A 16058-nucleotide genomic window follows, 5' to 3' on the forward strand; every position below is an offset into this window, starting at 1 on the left:
AGAAAATGTCATCCAATCTTTTTCAAAATTCTCACTGATACTCTGATATTAAATTAATATAAATGTATGTAGGTGTATGTAGCACTAGGTTTATTGTTTTAACAACATTGACTACTTTTTATACATGATTAAATAGTATATTTTCTCTGGTTTGTAGACAGCAAATGAAATCTGATTTGAGAGAATTTTCTATAATTTTCTCCTATGTTTAATAAAGTTGTATGCATCTCTCCAAATTGCCAACTTAGTTACTAGTGTGGAGTCTATGAATCTTGCCAAAATCATTGCCTTCAAATTAAGTGAATCCCTATCTGAGAAATTATGTAAATCTAGGGGACTTAAGACAATATTATTCCAACAAACTGCTATTAATAATCACATGTATATGTTCCAGGATTAGCTCTCTAATATATTCTTATTGGAATATTTACTTTCCATAGTAAATTAATAAAGCACTATAGTGTTAGTGCCCCAAAAAGTAAACCATTAATACTTGGTTTTACACACTTCCTTGACAAAAGTCATACAGAAAACATAAATTTGGACTGTACAATATCACAAAAATCTCACCAGTTTATACAATGAATAAAAGATAAGACTTCAAATGAGTATCGAATCTTTCTAAGGCACTTTCTATTTGACAACACACACACACACACACATTCTAGGTATAATCAGTAGTGTACACATCACAAAAGCATTAAAATTATAGCCATGCCACATGCAGTTATAAGCCCTGCCATGCACCTTTCTCAGTATATTCCATGGAAGGCTACTGTGTTCTCAGAAATGGAGGAAAGAGAATCATAGAAATACAATATGAAACACGGAAGAATGGAATTTTATGCAATACAATTCATCATATTCTTTCAAAATGAAATTAATATTTTCACTTTTGCTAAGAGCATTGTGAAATAATGATTGATTTCACCTAGTTAAACTTCGATGAATGAACCTAAATTAAGTCAATAGGGATGTTTATTAATAGATACTATTACATTTTAAACTTTCTTAACAATTTGAAATGCAAGTCACCATGGAATAATAAAATACTGATTTTTCTGTGCTACAGATCTCCAGTTCAGTATCCCAAAAAAGTCTAGAAGTTGACAGCGAAAACAAGCAAGAAGCACAGTGAAGCTGAGCCATGCTCTTCACCAACGCACCTGGAGGAACTACTCCAATACCATCATCAACCTCATAATCTGAGATGTCACTATCACTGATTCGCTGAGATCCTGCACAACAGTAAGGCAAACAGATACCTCTGTGTCTGATTGGTTTATGAAATGTAAAGGACACAGTCAATTTTTTATACTAAATACATTGCTACTCAATACTTTTGAACAAGAATAGTGTAAAGACTTGAGCTGATATTTTATGAAATTAATGTTTGTTTTCTAAGGATATTTTCTAAGAATTTCCTCACTATAGCATCATACTGAAGACATAAAAGCAAAGGGACCTTGTAAGATAAGATTTTGACCTTTCAGATTACTCTTTAATTAAAATTTCTACACTAAATCCAATAGCAATGTATATGTACTGTTTTCCACACAGCCAATCACTTTCCTGGGCAGTTCAGGAAAGATGGGGCTGAGTGGAAAAGTTCAAAGAACCTCCCTTGGATGAAGCTCTGTGGAGCTCATACTATTGAAAGGACATCAGGGTCTTTTTAAAATATTTATGTTTAGTTTCTAGAATTTTCCATTATACAGCATTAAACATTAATTTGGGGGAAATGATTGAAAGAAAGGACTAACATGAAATATTCAATCACACCTAAAATATTTGGTTCCAGATTACCAAAATGAGGTTTCTAATTCCGGTTGTTAAATAAAAAATTTATTTATAACTCAAAAAATTACTAGATACTACAGCAAAATAAATTTTCCTGACCACCAAATGAATAACAATAAACTTACTTTTTAAACTTTATGTTTAAAAAGCATATTTCTTATTAATATAAGACTAAAAATATCCATGAACTATAAAGTTATTAAGACCTGACATGTAGCAAGCCATTAATAATGATGGAAATTACTCTATCATTTAACCAATTAGCAACTCAAAGAGTCTTGCATAAGAATTATAACTCATAGTATTTTAGCTCTTAGCTCTGGAATTCCTCTGCTATGATATATATGTTATTTTATTGTGAAAATGCAGAAAATAGTTTTGTCCAGACTCTTTATATAGATGATCAATTTTCCAATAGTTTAATCTGTAATAAAACCCTTAAAAGTATCTTCCATGCTAATCACCAATTAGATCATTACAACTGATTATTTTCTGGTAACTAAAAAGATCTTGACCTACTTTGAAGCTTCTTGCTAGAGCTTTCTCCATGAATGTGTCGCCTTGGCATGAAAGGTGATGGCTGAGGCAGAGGTAGTGAAGATTCATCGTGTGTCTGAAGTTTATACCAATGTGGTTCATCATCTAAAAGTGCTGTCTCCAATTCTATGAGGATCTGAAAGGGTGGTTCTCAAATTAATTTAAGCACCTTTACCAAAACAAAGTATATCAGTAATCATAATTAACATGTATTTAAAAAAAAAACTCATTGAGCATTTGACTTGAATCTGTACAATATACATCACCTCTCCAAGAAATTCACTTTCTTCTTCTTGTACTCTTGGTTGATCCCACACAGTTATTTCTAACATTCGCTCTCTAAAATCTCTACGATGCACATGTGAATAGACAAAAGTTTGATTCCATTTTGGTTCTAGTACTTTCTTTACTGTTTTGGTCCTCCTTTTACTTTTATCACTGAAAAATAAGGATGTTTTGTAAATGAGCAAGCAAAACAAGTATATGCTGCCACCTACTGCAATTACATGTAATATTGCCATTGGTATTTTTACTACTTTTAGCATATAAAATAAAAGTCTGAAAACACTATAGAGTTAGATAGAATTCTAATTTCAACTTCAATATAAGCAGTAGCTATGATTATAGTCACAAACACACAAAAGTATATTCTAAATGATGTGCTGCTATCAAAGACATGGATAAACAAGGTAATAGACATGTTTAAAAATTGCCAGATTATTTTCAAGTAAACAAAAAGCTTGAGGGACTTTTTTTCATATATAATGAAGTTTGCTCCCTCTGAAAAAATAATCTGTTACATTTAGAAAATATACTTCAGAAGAAAATATTCTATCTCTTCTGTTATTACATATTTTAGCATTTTTTCTAAAATTATTCACTACCTTCTATCTGGAAGAAAATACATTTTTACATAAGGATTCCTGGGACGGCCATCTACTCTAGAGGGTAGATCTGTTGCTTGCAGAACATTTACAATCAGCTGGTGTCCCACTTTATCATACCACAGCTTCACCTAAGAGCAATGCAGAAAGGAATTATTTGGAAAAAAAGCATGAAGTATTATAATTTTTACATTAAATAATATTAAAATTATATTTAAAGAAAACATTTAAATTGTACTATAATAAAATTTCAGGTATTATTTCTGAAAAGAACACCAACTGGAAAGTGTAATCATTTAGAATTCAACTTTTCTCTCCAAGCATTTTGAACCTATCTTACAGCTGACAGGCCTGCAGTACTATATCTTATGCTACAATTTGGGGAAGAGGGCAATATTGAAATCATTATCCTTGTTTTTTAAATGCTTAACCCAAAAGTTTGGTGGTTAGCAGAGACTCCATCATAGATCAACTAGATGCACTTTTTAGTGCCATGGGTTGATGAAAGAAGTTTCAGTATTCAGATATAAGAGACTAAAAGACATTGGGAAGCTACTAAGTGTTTCCTGTCGTTTTTCTCATTTAAGTTTTATGATTAACTTACTTACAGGCTAATTCATAAGAGAAGGGGAAAAGAAACAAAGGAGGACTCAGTGCATAAATGATATCTTCAAATCACATGAGGGACAGATGGTATTTCTGCTAACTAAAATTTCTTGATAGTTAAACTAAGAAAAATGGGAAACAGCACACTGACATTCTGTTGTCAAAACCCTTAGAACCAGCTGTCAGGAGAGATTTGTGCTGGCAGCAGTAATGACACATTAAATTAACCATAGAGTTCTTTTTATTTCTTTAATCTAGAAGTTCCTTTGGATTTTATGGTTGAATAAGAAATATAAATATACATGGCTGATGATCACATGTTGGAGCATATTTAAGAGTCATGATAACAAAGTAAGCTATTTTAATATGGGAGTGTTTTTTTCATAGTGAGGGGCAGATTAAGAATCCAGATCTGTATGAATCCAACCCTCCAGTTCTCAGTAAATACTAAGGAGACATTTTTCATAAAACCCCAATAGATTTTCACTCTTTTAAAAGTATAGGTGAAGAGTATACACAAACAAACTAGAAAAAAAAAGGTTTTAAGGCAGATAAAATAAATATAAGGGACTATACTAAGATATTAAATATACTAAAAGTAGGAATGAAAACCAAGAAAGCCTTTGAAAATAAGTGAGCTTACATTTATCTCTGACTAATTAAAACTAAGAATAGCAAAGTTAGAAGCAGAAATAAACACATTACCAAAACAGCAAAAAATCAATTAATTGTAGAATAATTTGAAGCTAGGTTTTCTTTTTAGTTATTTAGTCATATGTCCCATATTCTGAATCAATCTACACAGATGTAGCTCTTCATAATAGTTAACCATGGTGTCCTAATCCTGGCTTTCCCCAGATCACATGGAGACACAAGTGAGGGAAATGGCAATTTCTTTAGAGTGCCTGCAGTGCTATCATTTCACCAAATGCCTTAGGAAGTTACAAAGATTATTTTAAATTTAAGTTTCTCAGGCTCTAGACTCAGAAGGGGTTAAGTACATTAAACATGACTTTCTAAAAAAATTATATATAAATAATTATTGCCTTAGAAACATTAATATGGCATGCCAAAATAATGAATATTCTACTTATGTTTCCATTTATTACGTAACATTTAAGGATATGGTATATTGTGGACATTTAATATTTCCATATAAATATATGAATTAAAGAAATAGCTGAAGGAATGCTTAAAAATTAACAAAGTGATTACAGTGTCATATGACTACATTTTTATTGTAGGTTTCAAGGAAAGCCAGGCATTTTTGTTAAGACACACTAAAGAGTAACAAATGCTAAGTATCTTTGTATGTACAACATATACGTACAGAAAGTTGCCCTGGTAAGACTTGTGGGGCATCTTTCAGGGCTCCAGGACTTGTTGGAGAAATAACAGAAATGGAAGGCCTTTCCATCTTTTGAGATTCAAAGGAGCTTGAACCTAAAATGAGAAAAAAATTAAGTAACATTTAAGTGTGTTTAAGTCCAAGGAATAATTCTTTTTTTTAAATAAAATATTTAATGTACCTGTTATTTGTATAAAACAATAATTACCAGCATTAATAACAGAGCCTACTTTAGGGACAGCTATGGAAAGTCATTTTGTTTTCTTTGGTTAAGCTCCTGTTTTGAAGATATTTTGAATGATTTAGCAAAATGTTGCATTTATTTGTTTCAACTTAAAAGTTATTGATCTGCTATATTTCTGCAGGGTACTGTACTGCATAATCTCTTATAAATCCAAATATAGGTATAGGCTCATGCATTAGTAATAAGGAATATGGTGCCTGTTGTGTTCATTATGGTGGCAAATGGATCATTTATTATAAGGTATCTTAGAAAATTAAAATGTATACATATGGAATATAATTTATGAATCACATCTAATTTTATATTACATCATTGTTTTAAAATTTATCTTTGTTACTTTTAATCTTACTATGAATCTCTTTAGCCTCTGTGAATACACTTTCTCATTAATTCACGACAAATGACTTCCTTTACCTTCAAATAAAGGAGGCTGGTTCTCTTTTCTCATAGTGTGTATCCCTGACAACATGGGTAAGGGTAGGATGCTAACAGAGTGCAATTACCCCACTAGTATCACCTTGAACACTCAGCCATTCAAACTTAGCAATTGTTTCATGGAAAAAAACTATTTGTGGATAATGCCTGAGGTATGTCATTGACATACTGTTTTTCTGTACTCACTAATTAACTCTAAATTAAGCCACATGCCATCATCTCCTAGACTCTAAAGGAAACTTATAAGAAACAGATCTGTAAAATAATCTTTGTTACTATGTTGCTTTTATCAGATCTCTTTTGAGATAATTTTTATCAAGACTCAGAACAGGAACACTGTTGCTTCTAAAATCAGTTTGTTTCTTATATAAGAATCTGTTAATTTTTAAAATCTTATCCATACCATAATTATGCAACTAGTTAGTCCCATTTCCCATCTATATTGGTCTATATCTCAAAGCCAAACCTGCAGGTATGATAACATGATGGCATGCCTTTTTATATCCTAGTCTCATTTAATCCTCCCATCCCCTCACCCCCTGCCCATAGCATATTATGGATCAGCATTCTTAAATCAGAGAAATCATTCAGCATTGTTTCGGGGGGATTGGCTAATTTCACTTAGCATTATTCTCCAGCACCAGCCACTTACTTGCAAATGCCATTATTTTATTCTTTCTTAATGCTGAATAATATTCCATTTTGTATATATACCACAAAATTTTCTTTATCCATTCATCTACTGAAGGGCATCTGCATTGGTTTCACAGTTTAGCTATTGTGAATTGTGCTCCTATAAACATTGATATGGCTGTGTCCCTGTAATATACTATTTTTAATTCCTTTGGGTATACACCAAGGAGTGGGACAGCTGGGTCAAATGGTGGTTCCATTCCAGGTTTTCCAAGGATCCTCCATACTGCTTTCCAGATTGAATGCACCAATTTGCAGTCCCACCAGCAATGTATGAGTGTGCCTTTTCCCCACATTGTTGCCAAAATTTATTGTTGTTTGTATTCCTAATGGCTGCCATTCTGACTGGAGTGAGATGAAATCTTAGAGTAGTTTTTATCTGCATTTCTCTAATTGCTAGAGATGTTGAACATTTTTTCATAGATTTGGTGATTGATTCTATATCTTCTTCTGAGAAGTGTCTGTTCAGTTCCTTGGCCCATTTATTTATTGGGTTATTTTTTATTTTTGGTGTTAAGATTTTTGAGTTCTTTATATATTCTAGATATTAGTGCTCTAAGTGTGAATGGAGAAAAGGGGAGGGAGGGGAAGGGAAGAGACATAGAGGTAGGAAAGACAGTGGAATGTGATGGTCATTATTATCCTAAGTACATGTATGAAGACACCAGAGATATGAAAAATTGTGCTCTATATGTGTAATATGAATTGTAATGCATTCTGTTGTCATATATAATAAATTAAAAATAAAAAAGGATAAAAAAAAACAAGCCAAGAAATTGAGCATGCACGTATGCCTATAATCTCAGTGGCTTGGGAGGCTAAGGCAGGAGGATCTCAGGTTCAAAGCCAGACTCAGAAACTTAGCAAGTCTGCTAAGCAACTTTTCAAAACCCTGTCTCTAAATGAAAATTTGAGACAGGTCTCACTATGTTGCTTCAAACATGCTAGACCGCCTCAGTTTTCTGAGTCACAGGGATTACAGGCCTACTAGTTCACTGTACCCCGTAGGACTTCAATTTTTACAAAGGGAGATGGGAAGCTGTCCCAAGTTCACTGTGGTTTCTGTGTTGCTAGTAGATTTCAGGGGACAAGGGCAGAAGCAGGGAGACCAGTTGGATACCACATAATTGTCCAGATGAATGATGATGGATGATGGAGTTTGAACCTACGATGGCAGGGAAGGTGGTAGAGAAGAGGGCTTGGTGTGTACTATAAAGGCAGAGCTCTCGGGGTTTCCTGATGGACTGGATGTGGGGGGTGAAGAGAGGAAAGGAGCTTGACGAAGAGTGCTGTTGCTGTCAACTGAGATGGCTTGCTTGCATTTGTGAAAGAATTTCCACTAAGATCCTGGTTTTTCCCTAAATCAAATTATTTTACATTCATATAAGATAATAATAGCACCTGGAGAATTGAGCCCAAGTATTAATTTAATGCCAATCCATGGCAAAATAAATGTTTGGGTCATTCTACATTATGAATAAAATTTTAATATTTGTCTCTATTGTACACAATATCATCTTAACTCCTCCTGAATGACTTCAATTTCCACATAGATATTTTTTTCAGTCCTCTAGCCCCACAGTGAATTTTCTCTCTGCCCACTGGCTTCCATTATTATACCTGAGACTATTTTGTTGTAGATATGATTATTTGTTGGTATGTCTATTTATGAGGCTGCTCCTAAGACTGAGCTGCTAACCAATCAAACAGAATAATTCGGTATCAGAACAAATTTTTATCTACAGAAAACAGAACTATTAGAGGTTTAATAATTGAGCTCTGAAAAATTATGACTGTTTTGATGAGAAGAGGCCTGTAGTAAAGACCTTTATATAGCCACAAAAGAAAAAGCAAAAAAAAAAAAAAAAAAGAAAGAAAAATCTTAAAGGAAACTTCTTTGGGCTTCCAATGATTGGCATGTGGCCAAATTCTGGTATCAGTGAGGACAACCTTAGTCTGGTAACACCAATTGTTTTATGTTAAATAACTGACGAAAAGGATAAGTCTTAACTCTTTGATTTAGTTCTAAACTTTATAATAACACAGAAATCTCATACTCACTGGACTCCAGTGGAGGATGGGAACTCTCAGGAATCCGGGGAATGTCACTAAAAGAAAGAGGGTATTGTAAAAATCCCATTAGGTGAACTACTCTGGCTGAGGCAATCACAACCCATTTTATTTCTATGATGCAGAAAAAAATCCTTTTGCATCTTTAGAAATGTAGAAATGGAGGGAACTTACTATTTAGATAACTACTGATGTACATGGATGTCAAACGCCACACACACAAAAAAACTCCAATAAAATAAGTTTTTAGATATTTAACAGCAAAACACTTTAACATGACAACAATCAGACTAATATTGTGGATAAAATCACCACAATATTTTTACTACCAAAACAGCAGGTTTTGGAAATAAAAAATGTTAAAGATAATATTCTACTTCCATTATAGAAAATCAAAATGACACAAATTTTACAAATCAGTAGTATGCTTTACGAACACATCTGAAAGAGTTTACTGAATGAAAGGGATGGGAATATCTCTTAATAAAATCAAATGATATGGTGGATATTATGGGCAAAGTTAATAAAATGAAAAGGATGAATCGCTTTGGAAATTAAAGATGGCTCAAGCTTGCAACAGAAAAGCCAAAAAATTATATATATATATATATATATATATATATATATATATGAATATCTAATGCATATGCACATATATAATATCATGGAGATTCCTATCTCCAAACTGAAGTTAGCTAAATATATGGCTATTTGCTGTATGACTAGAAAATGACTGTAAGAACACCCATTCCTGTCACACTCACAAATTACTCTGAAGAAATATGTAAGATAGGCTTAGCTTAAACCATTATCCACTGTGACCTTAAGAACCCTGGACCACCTTGTTTGCTATTATACTGTATAATACTACTTTACCTCTCCTTTTAAAAAGATATTTTAATATTAATTTAAGAAGATTAACACTACAGGAAGTATTAACATGACATATTAAAGTAGACTGGAGTTAGCCAGTATCAACAGAATTAAGAGCATAATATTTAAGAATTTCGAATTACTTACCTTGTGACCTAATTTGTGCTTTGATTTTCCTTACATTTTTAGGGGGCAAGGAAAATAAAAACAGTTTTCACTGTTTGATTGTTTTCCTGCCCTCTTATTTTCATATTTTTATAAGTAATGTGCATAATCACCTACAACTTTTACAAATTTTCTTTTGAAATTTTACAAATTATACTCTGTGCTGTGTATCTTGGGAAATTTATCTCTTTTGTATAGTTTTGTATAAGTTTAAATAAAATAAATTATTTATATGAATTTGTAACTAAGAGACTAATTTAAAATACCTATAATACAATAAACCAACTATTTATCCTGTTTATTCAAAATTCATTTAAGTGGTACTTTATAAAAAATTCACAATCAATAATTTTTAAATAGTATGATTTCTTTGAAAAGCAGCCTCATAGCCAATTACAAAATTAGAATTTAGAACCCTTAAGCAAGTTATAGACTTTGTATTTTATTCATCATTGAAAGAAGGACGGGGAAGAAATTATTAAAAAGTTAAAGTGATTTTGAATCAAAATTTATTTAATGCTAAATACTTTAGTAACATTTTCACACATAAATTTTCCCATGATGTTTATACAGGTCTTCTTAATCAGTTCTACTCTCAAGTTATGTGGTAAAGGAGTTTAAATATCAGTTATAAGCACCAACGTTTAAGGATATTATATTTGGTGGATTCCCAAATGGTCAATACCTCAAGATGGCTAATGTCTCATAAACTGTGCCAATCATTCCTGAAATCATTATGTAAATAAATTATGAATAAATATTTGCATTTTGAATTTAATTATAGTTGCTGAACAGAACTACATTAAACCCCATTGTTAAAATATCTCTAGAATTATTCCAATAATACAATCACTGGAAAGTTGAAGCCAGCTTTGATTCTTTTTCAAATATAATCTTTGTATTCCATATTTTTTTGATTTCCATAATCCATAATAGTTTAGAGTTTGGCTATGTAGATGATCATTGCTTTAAGTAGTTTTCATAGAAAAATAAAAATGTTATTCCAGTCTACTTTAATTGTCTGTTGGTTTCTTAAATCACCATAATCAATGATATTTTTGCTTATTACTTTTAAACCACTATATATATATATATTTAAAAGTATTTGAAAATGTGTGCAGAGCTTCATTTTAAATTTTATTTTTAAATAACTTCTGATTCATTTTCCAATTTACTTACCTCTTTTCCAGTCTCATTTTTACCTCAGCAATAGAACATATGTCATGTAAAACTATCATAAATCATAGAGTTATTTTAAATATCTACATGGAACTGTACTTTTGCAAAGGTCTTCAATGTCTCCTAATGACTTAAAACTGGTTATAAGTTTGCCTTTATTTTAGAGTTTTATATATATTGATGTTCTTTGGTATATGATTAGACATTTTCATTCCTTTGAAATTAGGATTATTATATTTTCTTGTATGTTTTGCATTGACATATATTCATGAGGACAACAAAAATTAAGGTTAGCAGTCTTCCAACATAAAAAGTCTGAATTAATGGCTCTATAATATCTTGGAGAATAGGAAAAAAAGAATTATTTCCAAGAATACATTCAAACATTAAGCCAACTATGATGAGATGGTACAAGATGCCTCCTAAAAATTATAGACTTGCAAAATGAATATTTATTCTGGACTTTGCAGTTTTGCTAGAAAAAGCTAACAATAGGGGAAATATATAGATATAGAAAGTATTCTATTGGTTATAGATAATTAAATTATGTTTAAAATTAAGGTTTTAAAAATGATACCAATTACTATGATTAATTATTATAAGTCAAATATCAAAATATTTCCTTGATTTTAATTGGGAACTACCCAATTGGTAAAGATATAGAAAAAATATTTTGTTCTTTGTAGAATAGCAAAAATCTCATGAAGACATATAAAATCATTAATATTTTAAATATCATAAGATGAGTTTGCTACTCATTCCTTTTAAAGAAAATACTACTCCTTAAATTAGAATTTCTGAAAATAAGTTCTGCTACTAAAAAAAAAAATCACTTTTTATTTCAATTTTGAAAAATATATATTGATACTTTTTGATATTACAATTGTTAGATTATGGAGCTTCTAACATGTAGTAAAAATATTCAGTAGTCCAGTTTTTAAAAATTGAGAAATTTTAAAAAACTAAAATGTATGCCCATAATTGATGAAAAAACTATCCATGTTAACATGTACTGTATGAATGTATAAACTTCTTTTAAAAACCCTACTAATACATGTAATTTACTAAACTTAAGAAGCAAGTTTTTTTAGCCTTACCCAATAGGCCTTGAAACAATAATTTCAACTTGAGGTTCTGATTTTGATTCTAAAATAATGTTGTAAACTTCTTCATTTGTAGCTCCCGGCAGGGGTTTACCATTCCATTCTAGAACTTCATCCCCTTGAATTTAAAAAAAAGGGTATTTTTTTACCTTATATATTCTGTTTTATTTTTCTTATCTTTTCTCTTTTTTTTAACAAAGAAATGCAAAACATATACAAATAATTTAATTTCCTAGGCTCTGCTCTTAAAAGCAAATTGATTGGCATATAATGTGAATTAAAGGTTTTTTTGAACACCTTTATTGTTTTCATGTTTTCCTTTTTTTCTCCCAAAATATTACTGGTCATTGAAAACAGTACAATATAAAACTGCCTTTATCTTTTGAGATATACCAGAAATAATATAAAAATAATCTCATGCTATGGGATGGATTTAGCACAGCCTATTTTGGAAACATTAGAAAATAATAATTAGCAGCATGCCCTCCATATAATAAATGTAAGCAACTCTATGTATGATTCTTATTAAACTGCATAAATCTTCTTTTATTTTGGTAAAAATAGCGATTAACATTTGTTAGCATGAATTTTTCAGTTATAAATCACACTTCATTGTCTTCACCAGATGCATAACAGAATAAAAATGCATGAAAGGATTTGAATTCACACCCACAGGGTAACACAGGTAGCTATGGCAAAGTTACGAAGCAAGCAGATGTAAAACTTGCATGACAGTTAACCCAATTCCAGATGCTCAAAACATGTACATTATATACATGATATATAGTGAATGTCAAAGTACAAATATAAAAATATTTTTAAAAATCAAAAATATAAAATACTACTTAGTTTGTTAAATAGTTCAAAATTCATTAAGAAATATAGTATGATGCTGCGTTAAAAAATGGAGGTTAATGACTAATCGTTATTACTTTGATTAGAATTTTCACCATAAATCATTTGCAAACAAAGATTTGTTCTCATAAATATTTAGCATATTTTTAGTTCCCAGATAGTTCTAGCCCCCTTCAATAGACAACAGAAGGCTCAGTTGAATGAAGATTAAATAGACAGCAAAATGACCAAGCAGTGAGGGCCCCATTCAACCACACCAAAATGAGTTTTTCTGCTATCAGGCCCCCGCCAGCATGGCAGGAGTTATATCTCTTCTTGCTTAAATAAATCCTGCTCAGTTTACTCTTCCATTTCTGCTCTGTTTACTTTTTCCTTCCATGATCATCCATAAATTTTATTCTTCAAAATTAGTGAGACAAGAACCCAGAGGAAATTGGAGAAGAGGGGAGTCTAGTCTCATCTCAAAACTCTGGTTTCACAGCTGAACTACCACAGCCTTGGTGGCATGTGGAGGCATCTGAATGTTTGGATGCTTATTTTGTTGTTCTCAGTATCTAGAACATATTAGGGGCTAAGTAACCATGTGCTTATCTAAGGAATCAATATTGTTACCAATTTTAAAACTTGGACTAAACATGAAATCTTTAGTTTTGGTTAGGTCATTTTTTTACAACAAAAAAACATGTTTTACTAGGACTGTTTTTAAAGTAACTATTTTTTTTTTCTTTCAGGTTACTTGAAAGTAGAAAGTAAATGTTGAAAAAGCACATCATGTGCTGCTTTGATTTGGTAAACAGTATTCTTGTTGACAATATTTAAATAATTTCTCTAAGCAGTTACCTAGAAAAAAAGTTTTTCAAATAGTCAACGAATCTACTTCATTATTTAAAAAAATTTAAAAAGGAAAAAATAATTACAGATTATAGCATATCAGGAGTTTTATCAAATTTTTTTTACCAAGGAAAGAAAATTTATATCATGACTCAGTACACATATATAACAATAATATGTACACATGTATGCATATGTATATATACATACATTTACATGCTAGAAAATAGTTTACAAAACAATACTTACCCTGATAGTTCCTATTATGTTTTAGATTTTAAAAATATTATGTATTTCAGTTTTTTAAAAAATAATGAATATAAACAATTAAATTAATTATGCTATCCAATAATGAGTTGCAATCAATATTTTACAAAAGTACTGTATTATAAAATCCTCCTGTTTATAGACAGCAACATGGAAGCACAGCTTTTAATATCAAATTAAATTAATACATGTGATTATTTTTTATTTATAAATCAACAACTCCTAAACCAGAAAGTCCTTTTTTACCATTACTTATATATGAATAATCTTTTCAGGCAGGGATATAGACAGTGAGGGTACAAACAGAATATTGACCCTTTCTCTGTCTTTGTATTTGGTGGTAGAGAAATAATATGTAAGCAAGTAACTTTAATAAAATTTGTCTTATGCAAGGATAGCAGTTCATTCAAGAAACAGAGATAGAGAAAGGTGGCTCCAGAGAAATAATGATTAAATTATTGCTTCAAGTGAGTATCAGGACTCTTTTCAACTATGACAACTTGAGATGAGTTTTGAAGAATGCAAAAGACTTCATCAGCAGAGCAAAAGAGAAATCAGGTAGACCAGAGGCACTGATCACATCTTATATATAGGTAATAACAGCTTGCCAGGAAGACTGACTTAACTGGGAGTGGAAAGTGTTAGCAGGAGATAGTCACCAAGCTTTGACTTGAACAAAGAATGACCAAGAGACATGAAGAATCTTAATAAGCAGTGCCTCTATGTTTTAGATGGTTAGGCCAAATAGCAATGAAGTGCATGAATGAACTTGAAGGAGAGCAGGGCTGCAGAAAGTTCTGGCAAGATTATAGCAAGATTCCAAATGCCAGAAGTGAAATGAATGGAAAAAAAATAGTGTTTTAGTTTTTTATAGGCCAGCAATTTTTATATGCAAACAAAAGAAAAATCAATCCTGTATTAAAATTTAAGTCAGACTATATGATCAAATCTATTAAAAAGCTTTAGTTGCTTCAAATACATAAACTGCTGTAAGTAAAATGTACACTGATGAGTTTTATAGTTATCTTAATTGAGCTTTTAACTTCTCAGCCCATGGGTGTTAAATAAATGAAATTAATCACTAAGAGGTATATTATACAGAACAACTCCTGAATTGACTTCTTCCAAGTAATCATCTACTAAAACAAAAGTACAAAATCAAAAGATACTATGTTTATAATCTGATCTACAAATTCAATTTTCTGTAGTTAAAGTTATATTATATTATCCACCACAGATTTTCATACTTTTTTGGAGTATATTTTGAGTTTTGTACAATAATTCAGTTTACTAAGATAGTCATCCCTAATTGACTTACTTTCTTATTGAATCAATGACTAGTCTTTGATTAGAAACAATGGTATACCAACCAGTACACCGTACTGCTACACATCTTCAAAGTCATACAGTAAATGGAAAAAAAACCTCAATTTGGATTTTCTCCTTATATAATACCTAATATAGAAGGTCCCTATCAAAGAAAAAACAAAACTTGAAATGATTTTGAACCGATTTCTGTAATCATATCAAGAAGTCTGTAAGACTCCTAGAATATTTTTCTGAAGTTATCAAGATAGAAAATACAGGCTGGAAATGTTCTCTATGTATTATAGGTTGTTAATAATCAACTCTGAAGTGAAGTCAAAGAAGTAGGTTAATGTGATTTTAACTAAAATGAACATAAAATAATTTACCAAAAATATATTTTAAAAAGTGTTGCTACTGGACATATAGCACATTTGAATATATTATACGATTTTATTGTGCCATGTTAAAGTTACAGAGCAATACATATTTCTGAATACTAAATAGTGGCTCTTTTGCATGAGTACAATATGTCTCATTTTAATTAAGAATATTTTATTATGTAATATGCATCATAAATGTGACTATATCTATGTTTTATGAAAAATACTGTTCCTAAATAATTGTTTGGGGATTCTGTGAAAAGTTTTAGTAATTACTGTAAATAATGAGGTGGAATTTCTTTTAAAAAGCTAAACTGTTTTAGATTTGAAGTCTGGCAACAATACTATAAAGTCATCTACAAAAATAATACTTCAGCATTTTGCATCTCTGTGTTTTACATAAATAAAAATATTCCTACTCAATCTCTACAGATTGCTACTTATGTATAGTTCCTTATGGAAATCACATTCCTGTCTCTA

The 16058-nt window shown here is 30.9% G+C and overlaps 1 protein-coding gene across 36 annotated transcripts in view; it reads right to left on the reverse strand.

Moving 5' to 3' along the window:
* Rims1 (regulating synaptic membrane exocytosis 1) overlaps positions 1–16058 on the reverse strand; it is a 442859-nt gene that overhangs the window by 142973 nt on the left and 283828 nt on the right. For all 36 annotated transcript variants that reach the window (XM_026391365.2, XM_026391404.2, XM_026391390.2 and 33 more), the window contains 7 exons: positions 11932–12055; positions 8609–8655; positions 5158–5270; positions 3222–3352; positions 2604–2775; positions 2320–2473; positions 1167–1238 (listed from right to left, as the gene is read on the reverse strand). In XM_026391365.2, the coding sequence (XP_026247150.2) occupies positions 1167–1238; positions 2320–2473; positions 2604–2775; positions 3222–3352; positions 5158–5270; positions 8609–8655; positions 11932–12055 (813 nt within the window). The remainder of the gene's footprint in view (positions 1–1166; positions 1239–2319; positions 2474–2603; positions 2776–3221; positions 3353–5157; positions 5271–8608; positions 8656–11931; positions 12056–16058) is intronic.

This window comes from Urocitellus parryii, chromosome 8 (genome assembly GCF_045843805.1).
Source record: "Urocitellus parryii isolate mUroPar1 chromosome 8, mUroPar1.hap1, whole genome shotgun sequence".
Classification (NCBI taxonomy): domain Eukaryota; kingdom Metazoa; phylum Chordata; class Mammalia; order Rodentia; family Sciuridae; genus Urocitellus; species Urocitellus parryii.